At 50.5% G+C, this 10,130-nt stretch overlaps 1 protein-coding gene across 1 annotated transcript; it reads right to left on the reverse strand.

Annotated features, from left to right (window-relative positions):
• Positions 1-2,931: 2,931 nt before the first annotated feature.
• Positions 2,932-6,033, reverse strand: LOC116970529 (zinc finger protein 679-like). Its single transcript, XM_033017167.1, has 2 exons — positions 5,865-6,033; positions 2,932-3,178 (listed from the first exon to the last, which is right to left on the reverse strand). Exons 1-2 carry the CDS (start codon positions 6,020-6,022, stop codon positions 2,932-2,934), a joined length of 405 nt encoding a protein of 134 aa, XP_032873058.1. The 5' UTR covers positions 6,023-6,033.
• Positions 6,034-10,130: the final 4,097 nt, after the last annotated feature.

The following is a 10,130-nucleotide window of genomic DNA, read 5'->3' on the forward strand; positions in this document are numbered from 1 at the left end:
TGGGGAGTGATTTCTTGAGGTTCGCCTTATTGAAGTCCCCAGCAATGGTGGTAAATGCCTCGGGGTAAGACGTCTGGTGTTTGTTGACCACGGCATGCAGCTCCTCCAGTGCCAGACGGACGTCTGCCTGGGGTGGGATGTAGACCGCGGTCAGGATAACGGAGGTGAATTCTCTCGGGAGGTAGACGGGACGGCACTTCACCGCCAGATGTTCGAGGTGTGGAGAGCATGAGTTGGACAGGACTGCCACGTCGGAACACCACGCAGAGTTGACCATGAGGCAGACGCCCCCTCCTCTCCCTTTCCCAGATGCCAGGGTACGGTCCATGCGGTGGATGGAGAACCCTTCAGGCTGGACCGCTGAGTCTGGGGAGCTGGGGGTGAGCCATGTCTCTGTGAAACAGAACACAGAGCATTCCCTCAGCTCCCTTTGATAAAGCAGTCTTGCCCTTAAGTCCTCCACTTTGTTTTCAAGGGACTGTACATTAGCCAGTAGGATAGTTGGGAGAGGGGGCCGGAGGCCCCTGCGCTTCATTCTGACCTGAAGTCCTGCCCGACGGCCACGTTTCCGGGCAAAATGGAGGCTTCCCCTTTGTTTACAGGTACTGTACTTGCTGTACCTGCTGTTTCTGCGGACCTGCGCTGGAACGGGGATTCCCTCACAGACGGCAGCTCCAGCTCCGTAACGAACAGGGGTTCCCTCAAAGTCGGCAACTGCAGCTCCGTTGTTGCTGGGAGATCCAGCCCGTCGGCTCTGGGGGTCATCCCGGCGTTTCAAGGTACAGTACCTGTGATCGCAGTCGGGTCGGGAGTTCCACAGCCAGCGTGGCAACGTTTAAAGTCAGGGGTTCCCGCAGCTGCGGGAAATCGCGAAATTGCGAGAGCCTTGAGGTGCTCCGGCAGCTTGTCCGAAACGGCACCGATTTCTGCCGTTTTTCTGATCCAGGTAAGTTGTTGGAAGTTGTAGTTGAGCCTTTTATTTTCCGGAGCTCCGCAAAAGTCGCCGCAGGCAGGCGCCATCTTGGAGACCTGGTCTTAACTAATGTTTTGGTACTTTTGTCTTAGCTAATGTTTTCCTCTTCACATACGTAAAGAAGGAACAGCAGATGCTGGTTTACAAAAAGAGGAACACAATCTCCTGGAGTAACTTGCACCTCTGGAGAGCATGGACAGGCAACATTCTAGGTCAGGACCCTTCTTCAGACTGCTTGGTGTGGGAGGTGGAGAAAGTTGGAAAGGAGAGGTGGGAGTGGTCGCCTTAGATTCCCTTCCCTCTACAGATGCGGCCGGACCCACTGAGTTCCTCCACGACTTTAGAGGGAATGGACAGATGACGGTTTGAGTCAGGACCCTTCTTCAGAACTGAGTGGAGAGGGTGGGGGGAGGAAGCTGGAAAAGAGGGATGGGGCTGGACAAAGCCTGGCAAGTGATAGGTGGACACAAAATGCTGGAGTAACTCAGCGGGACATGCAGCATCTCTAGAGAAAAGGAATGGTTGATGTTTCAGGTTGAGACCCTTCTTCAGAAGTGATAGGTGAATAGTGAGGGAGGCACAAGAAACTACAGATGCTGGAATCTTGCATAGAACACAATTTAGTTAGATGCACATAATCTCTTGCCCAGAGTGGGGGAATCGAGGACCAGAGGACATGGGTTCAAGGTGAAGGGGAAAAGATTTAATAGGAATCTGAGGGGTATGTTTTTCACACAGAGGGTGGTGGGTGTATGGAACAACCTGCCAGAGGAGGTAGTTGAGGCTGGGATTATCCCAATGTTTAAGAAACAGTTCGGCACGTACATGGATAGGGCAAGTTTGGAAGGATATGGACCAAACACAGGCAAGTGAGACTGGTGTAGCTGGGACATGTTGGTCGGTGTGGGCAAGTTGGGCCAAAGGGCCTGTTTCCACGCTGTGTCACTCTATGACTCTCACACAAAGTGCTGCAGTATCTTGGCGGGTCAGGCAGCATCGCTGGAGAACATGGATAGGTGACGTTTCACAGAGTGCTGAGTAACTCAGCGGGTCAGGCAGTATCTCTGGAGAACAAGGATAGGTGACGTTTCACAGAGTGCTGGAGTAACTCAGCGGGTCAGGCAGCATCTCTGGAGAACAAGGATAGGTGGCGTTTCACAGAGTGCTGGAGTAACTCAGCGGGTCAGGCAGCATCTCTCGAGAACATGGATAGATGGCATTCCGGGACAGGACCCTGCTTCAGACTGACACGATATTTACGGATGAGGGGCTGATCGGCAGGTGAGTGGAGTAAGTGACAAGAGGCGAGAGAAAATAAGGATATAATAGGGTGCAAGATAAGGAGAGAGGAATGTATATGTGCAGCTTTAAGGGACATTGGTCAGGTAGCATTTGGAGTATTGCATACAGTTCTGTTCACTCCATTACAGGACTGTTGTGGAGGCTTTGGGGATGGTGCAGAGATGGTTTACCAGAATGGTGTAAAAACAAGGAACTGCAGATGCTGGTTTACAAAAAAGGACATAAAATGCTGGAGTAACTCAGTGGGACAGGCAGCATCTCTGGAGAGAAGGAATGGGTGACATTTCTTTTCGAGACTGAAGTGGGTCTCGACTCGAAAAGTTACCCATTCATTCCAGCATTTTGTGTCTACCTTAACAGCACTATCAACATGGCGGTGTGCCATCAGGCTGGAGGAGCGGGCAAAGGCCTTGCCACAGAGCGGGCAGGTGAAGGGGTGCTGGCCGGTGTGGACTCGCCGGTGCTCCAGCACGAGGCCAAGGCGGGTGAAGCCCTTACCACAGGACGGGCAGAGGAAGGGATGCTCACCGTTGTGGGTACGCCGGTGCTGCCACAGGCTGGACATGCGGGTGAAGCCCTTGCCACACTCAGCGCACACAAAGGGTCTCTCTCCGGTGTGTATCCGCTGGTGCTCCCGCTGCCCCCATGCTCTCTTGTCACAGTGGGAGCAGCTGCTCGCCAGCGTGGGTCAGCCGGTGCTGCTGCAACCCCCGTGAGCTGTCAAACTCATCACCGCAGTATGGGCAGTCTTGGTGCTGGCCACTGGTGTACACCCACAGGCCCGTGGGCACCTGCCGGTGTATCTTCAGGCGATTCGCCATCTTAAAGCTCTTGCCGCAGTCGGAGCAGGTGAAGGGCCTCTCGCTGGAGTGCACACGGTTGTGCCTTTGCAGGAGGCTGGAGCTGCAGAGACATGGCTCACCCCCAGCTCCCCAGAATCAGCGATCCAGCCTGAAGGGTTCTACATCCACCGCATGGACCGTACCCTGGCATCTGGGAAAGGGAGAGGAGGGGGCATCTGCCTCATGGTCAACTCTGCGTGGTGTTCCGACGTGGCAGTCCTGTCCAACTCCTGCTCTCCACACCTCGAACATCTGGTGGTGAAGTGCCGTCCCTTCTACCTCCCGAGAGAATTCACCTCCGGTATCCTGACCGCGGTCTACACCCCACCCCAGGCAGACGTCCGTCTGGCACTGGAGGAGCTGCATGCCGTGGTCAACAAACACCGGACGTCTTACCCCGAGGCATTTACCACCATTGCTCGGGATTTCAATAAGGCGAACCTCAAGAAATCACTCCCCAACTTCCACCAACATGTCTCCTGCTGCACCAGAGGACATAACACCCTCGACCACTGCTACACCACCATCAAGAATGCCTATCGTTCTATCCCTCGCCCTCACTTCGGTAAGTCCGACCATACCGCGGTGCTGCTTCTTCCTGCCTACAGGCAGCAATTAAAGAGCGCACCCCCAGAAGCGAGGACAGCGCAGAGCTGGTCGGGGGGGGGGGGCAGAAGAACAACTCCAGGACTGTTTGGAGTCTGTAGACTGGGCAATGTTCAAGGACTCGGCAACGGACTTGAACGAATATGCCACAGTCGTTACAAACTTCATAAAGAAATGTGTGGAGGACTGCATCCCTACAAAAACCTTCCGAGTGTTTCCCAATCAGAAACCTTGGATGAACTTTGAGATCCGCACTCTCCTGAAGTCCAGACACAGGGCATTCACCTCCAATGATACAGTGGCCTACATGAAGACCAGATACGACCTTGGTAAGGCCATCAAAAAGGCCAAAAGGGACCTGCTCCAAACTGGAGGACGAGACAGAAGTTCGGCCGCTGTGGCAGGGTGTGAATGCAATCACCTCCTCCAAGGCAAAACCAGGAGGCAGCTCGAATGCCGGTGTAACATCACTCCCTTACGAGCTCAATGCGTTTTACGCACGCTTTGACAGGGAGAATACTGATGTGCGTTCCCGATCCCCCATTCGCTGTGATGGCATTTCAGTCTCAGTCACAGAGGCCGATGTCAGGAAAACCTTCAGAGGGGTAAACCCCCCGAAAAGCACCTGGACCTGATGGTATACCCGGTCGTGTTCTAAAAACCTGTGCGGACCATCTGGCGGGAGTTTTTACGGACATTTTCAACCTCTCACTTCTGAGGTCTGAGGTCCCCACCTGCTTTAAAAGGGCATCAATTATACCGGTGCCCAAGAAGAGTAAGGTGACGTGCCTCAATGACTATCGACCAGTGGCACTAACGCCGGTGGTGATGACGTGCTTTGAGAGGTTGATCATGGAGCAAATCAACTCCTACCTCGACAAAAACCTGGACCCACTGCAGTTCGCGTACCGCCACAACAGATCAACGGTGGATGCGATCTCGCTGGCCCTCCACTCCGCACTGGACCACTTGGACAAAAACAAACTCATATGTCAGGCTCGGCATTTAACACAATCATTCCCTCCAAACTGGTTACCAAACTCGCAGAACAGGGTCTCTGCGCATCCCTCTGCAACTGGATCCTCGACTTCCTCGTCCACAGACCACAGTCTGTTCGCATTGGTGGAAATGTGTCAGCCTCGATAACAATCAGCACGGGAGCACCTCAAGGCTGCGTGCTCAGCCCCCTGCTGTACTCACTCTATACCCATGACTGCGTAGCGAACCACAATGCGAACTCCATCATCAAGTTCGCTGACGACACCACTATTGTGGGGCGTATCACTGATGGGGATGAGTCAGAGTACAGAAGAGAGATCGAGCAACTGTCCATATGGTGCCAGCGCAATAACCTGGCCCTCAACACCAGCAAAACCAAGGAACTGATTGTGGACTTTGGAAGGAGTAGGAGGGGGACCCACAGCCCCATTTATATCAACGGGTCGATGGTTGAAAGGGTCAAGAACTTCAAATTCCTGGGCGTGCACATCTCTGAAGATCTTTACTGGTCCGAGAACACTAACGCAATTATCAAAAAAGCTCATCAGTGCCTCTACTTCCTGAGAAGATTACGGAGAGTCGGATTGTCAAGGAAGCCTCTCTCTAACTTCTCCAGGTGCACAGTCGAGAGCATGCTGACCGGTTGCATCGTGGCTTGGCTCGGCACTTTGAGCGCCCTGGAGAGGAAAATACTTCAAAAAGTAGTAAACACTGCCCAGTCCATCATCGGCTCTGACCTTCCTTCCATCGAGGGGATTTATCGCAGTCACTGCCTCAAAAAGGCTGGCAGTATCATCGAAGACCCACACCATCCTGGCCACACACTCATTTCTCTGCTACCTTCAGGTAGAAGGTACAGGAGCCTGAAGACTGCAACAACCAGGTTCAGGAATAGCTACTTCCCCTCAGCCATCAGGCTATTAAACCTGGCTCGGACAAAACTCTGATTATTAACAACCACTTTCTGTTATTTGCACTTTACCAGTTTATTTATTCATGTGTGTATATATTTATATCATGGTATATGGACACATTTATCTGTTTTGTAGTAAATGCCTACTATTTTCTGTGTGCTTAAGCAAAGCAAGAATTCTATTGTCCTATACAGGGACACATGACAATAAACTCACTTGAACTTGAACTTGGTGAAGCTCTTGCCGTACTCCGAGCAGTTGAAGGGGCGTTCTCCCGTTTGCTCCAGCCGGTGGAGCTCCAGCAGGCTCTGCTTCTGCCAGGCCTTGCCACACACGTCACACTCATAACGCTTCTCCTTGTTGTGCCCCGTCATGTGGTCCTCCATCGAAGCTCAGCCCCTCGAAGCTCAGCCCGCACACCGAGCAGATGGGGGGAAGGGGGCTCACCGGCACCCAAACCACCCACAATGGCCGCTCACGTACCCGTCTCTCTGTCCACAGCAACGGCTCCTAAACTCTGCAGGAGAAGAACACAGATGGTCAGCAAGCTGGCAAACAGGACATTACTAGCACATATTGGGTGCGTTTATGGTGGAGGAAACCATTATATAATTCTGCGCGGCACAGTTGCTGCATCACTAACAGAGACCCGGGTACCATCCTGAATATGGGTGCTGTCTGTGCGGAGTTTGTACGTTCTCCCCTTGACCTGCGTGTGTTTTTACTCCGGGTGCTCCGGTTTCCTCCAACATTTCAAAGACGTTCAGGGTTGTAGATTAATCGGCCTCCGCAAAATTGTTAAATTGTCCCAAATATGCTTAGGATAGTGCTAGTGTACGGGGTGATCGCTGGTCTGCGCGGACTACGTGGGCCGAAAGACCTGTTTCCGCACTGCATCTCAAAACTAAACTAAACCAAAGAAGGGTCTCGAATCAAAATGTCACCCATTCCTTCTCTTCAGAGATGCTGCCTGACCCGCTGAGTTACTCCAGCACTTTGTATCTATCTTCTCCACAGATGCTGCCTGACATGCTGAGTTATTCCAGCACCTTTTGTCTATCTTCTCCACAGAATCTGCCTGACCCGCTGAGTTACTCCAGCACTTTGTGTCTATCTTCTCCACAGATTCTGCCTGACATGCTGAGTTATTCCAGCACTCTCTCTCGCTCTGTCTCTGTCTCCCTCTGTCTCTCTCTCTCTGTTTCTCTCTCTCATTCTCAACTCAATTCAATTTCAATTAAAAAACTTTATTGGCATGATAAAAAAACATTGTTATATTGCCAAAGTATCAAACATGACATACATGTTTAAAATGCATAAGCATAAATACAAGTATACAGTGCATGGATAGATATGTCCTTGTACATAAACTCGCAATAGGCCTATAGCCCTTTATTGATTCCTACACGTTCGTGCAGCTGTACGCAGTACAACACAATAGCAAGTTTAGCAATTCAATATTAATTTCTTAGTGTTAGTCTTATATATCTCTCTCTCTCTGTTTCTCTCTCTCTCTCTCATTCCCCCCCTCTCTCTCTCTCTCTCTCTCTCTCTCTCGCTCTCCCTCTGTCTCGGTCTCCCTCTCTCGCTCTCTCTCTCTCTCTCTCTCTCTCTCTCTCTCTCTCTCTCTCGCTCTCTCTCTCTCTCTCTCTCTCTCTCTCTCTCTCTCTCTCTCTCTCTCTCTCTCTCTCTCTCTCTCTCTCTCTCTCTCCCTCTCTCCCTCTCTCTCCCTCATGCAAAAGGAAAATGCTTCTGAAGCTACATTTACCATTTAAATAATCGTAAACCATAAATGCGTTTTGAAATGAATTTTACTCAGATGCAAGCTAAGGAATGGGATAATTGTCAGCTGTTAATTGGATTATAATAATAAAATGTCCTGACTTTGTCCAATTAACAGCTGACAATTATCCCATTCCTTAGCTTGCGTGCCGGAAGTGACGCTTGTACCCCAGTTGGATTTTGCGGTCACGTGGGTGAGGATCTATGATCCAGTGACCTTTCGTGAAATCACCCTATAAACGTAAGTTAGGCCGGGGGGTATTTCTCTCTCCCCACACACGGCCCCCGAGTCCCAAACCCTCAGCCTCTGTCTGTGGATAATTGTCCCCGGGCCTCACCGCGGGCGCCGCCATCTTGTATCTATATATATCAATATCTCTATCTTCTCTGTCTCTCTCTCTCTCCCTCTCTCTCTGTCTCTCTGACAACCGTTGCTAGGGCGGGATGGGCGGCTCCTATTGGCGAGTAACGGCTCGACCTGCGGCGGGACGCGGCTCTGATTGGTCAGACACAAGTAGGGGTGGGACTTGGCCCTTTGTGACGTCAGACCCCGCGTCCTTTCCCCGCCCCTCCTCCCTTCCCGGGGGCCGATGCTGATGCTAATGCTGACCCTTTCTGTTTAGATGTATTCCATCATGGAGGTCCCATGTACCGATGGTCGCGTGGTGGGTTAATTGGACATTAGGGAGGGTGGCACATCCTCTGCTGATCTCCATGTTGGTGTTGTGAGATTCAAAATCACAAACGCTCTTGAGACAAATTCAGGCAAAGAAGTGTTTTTATTAAGTTCATATTCTGCAGAATAGGTGCCTCTCCTCTGATGTCGCCTAGAGGCACACCGAAGATGAAGCTGCTTTCTATCTTTATACATTTTCATGTCACGTTTGTCACACCCTGATCCCTCCCCATTGAGCTTATTCCAATCATAACATAAAGCCCAGATTCCCACGAGAACGTCGTGGAACGCCCACCCAACGTCAAAGACACCTCCCCTATCATGCATCGCATGTGCATTTAAATTAGGCATCTTGTCATAGTAGGTGTGTGTACATATTCATGCAAGTTCATTAGGCTTGCGTAGTTGTTTTTAACCCCTCGCCCTTTTCAACTCTGCCTTACTTCACTTAAAACTTCTACTGAAGTATTTCTATTGCTACTTTTTATCTAGAATTTCTCTGTTCTTTATATTGTTACTTTCAATTCTACTAGCAGTCTGGCTTCTGCTGACATCTTATTTATTTCTAAGTTATATTTTTCTATCCCTAGTGTGAGAAAAGGGTTAATAGGGATGGTTGATTTATACTAGAACTCTGAAAAATATAACTTAGAAAGAAATGAGCTGTCAGCAGAAGCCAGACTGCTGGAAGAATAAAGTAACAATATACAGGACAGGGTAATTCTAGATAAAGAAGTAACAGATAAAAACTCCAGCAGAAGCCTTTGACGTCAGGAGATGTTCCGAGACGTTCCTGGGCGTTCTCGTGGGAATGTGGGCTTTATGTTATGATTGGACGAAGCTAGATGGGGAGACATGAGGAAGTGACCATAGTGAAGAAAGGTATAAAAGATAGGAAGCATCTTCATGTTTGTGTGTCTCTAGAGGATGATAGATCAGAGACACCCTTTTCTGCGCAGAAATGTAATAAAGGAAAACTTGTTTCTTGACCTTGTCTCTGAAGAGTAGTGATTGATTTTGTATCTCACAAATGGGGGCTCGGTTCCGGGATCAATTACTCCAACCAGCTGACGGGAGTAGACGGACGAAGGGAAGGTGCACCCTGCTAAGTTCAGCAGTATCAGACTCCTTGCTTGCCGACAGCTGTTTGAGCAGTGGTATCCAGGACCACACGGAGAGACACGAGAAACAAGCAATAGTGTGGGAGTGGTTGCAAATCAATCGAGCAATGTCTGTGCACAGACTCAGGTAGGAACAATGACTAATAAAGTACTTCCTGGGCGATTGTAAAGACCTTGTGGTTGACGCCCTGAAGGATTCAGGGGGCTGCAAGGCAAACCCAGAAGGGAGGGGAAAAGGCTGTGGGCCAAATCCCCGCATTCTGCCCAATAGTCCGTTGGGGAAAATGCTGGACCCTGGAGGGCAGGAAATACCCAGGGGTTGGAGAAGCCAACAATAATACGTTATAGTCAGTTGGGGGAAAATGCAGAGCTGCATATGAGCAGGAAGTACCCACGGAAAATGCAGAGCTGCATATGGGCAGGAAATACCCACGGAAAATGCAGAGCCGGAGGGGGCCAAAATACCCAAGGGAAAGAGAAGACAGGGTCCGGGGTGGACGAAGATCACCCGGCCAACAGGACGGGGAGTCAAAGGGCAGAAGGGGAAGATAAGAAGGTCGGTAGAAATTAGACCCCTGAGGGAGGTACCTAGGAGAGGACCCTGAGGGGGAAGGGAGTTTGTTGAATAGCCTCCTTGAAGATCGATTAGGTCTGACAAGAACAGTTAGATCAATTCATGAGACAGGATCATGATAAGGGATTTACTCCCGAAAGTAGCAGATAAGAAGACGGCAGAGGCCGCGAAAGGGGGATGTGATAGAAGACGGCAAAGGCCGGGGTCAAGAGTGCAGGCAGGGAGAAAATATAAATTTAATAATCTATTTGAAGTAAGTCTGAAACGAAGTGATTTGTTTGAAAACCGGTTTGGAACACAGACGCCCCCGTGGCGGAGGTGGGAATTCCCACTGTGTTTGG

This window comes from Amblyraja radiata, unplaced genomic scaffold (assembly GCF_010909765.2).
Source record: "Amblyraja radiata isolate CabotCenter1 unplaced genomic scaffold, sAmbRad1.1.pri scaffold_996_ctg1, whole genome shotgun sequence".
In the NCBI taxonomy this organism is placed as follows: Eukaryota; Metazoa; Chordata; class Chondrichthyes; order Rajiformes; family Rajidae; genus Amblyraja; species Amblyraja radiata.

What these genes read in the sequence shown, in the direction of transcription:
- LOC116970529 (XM_033017167.1), bottom strand. Translation starts at nt 6,022, where the DNA reads ATGGAGGACCACATGACGGGGCACAACAAGGAGAAGCGTTATGAGTGT. An exon ending in TACGGCAAGAGCTTCACCAA is followed by an intron (nt 3,179 to 5,864) that starts GTTCAAGTTCAA and finishes ATGTCTCTGCAG; the next exon opens with CTCCAGCCTCCTGCAAAGGC.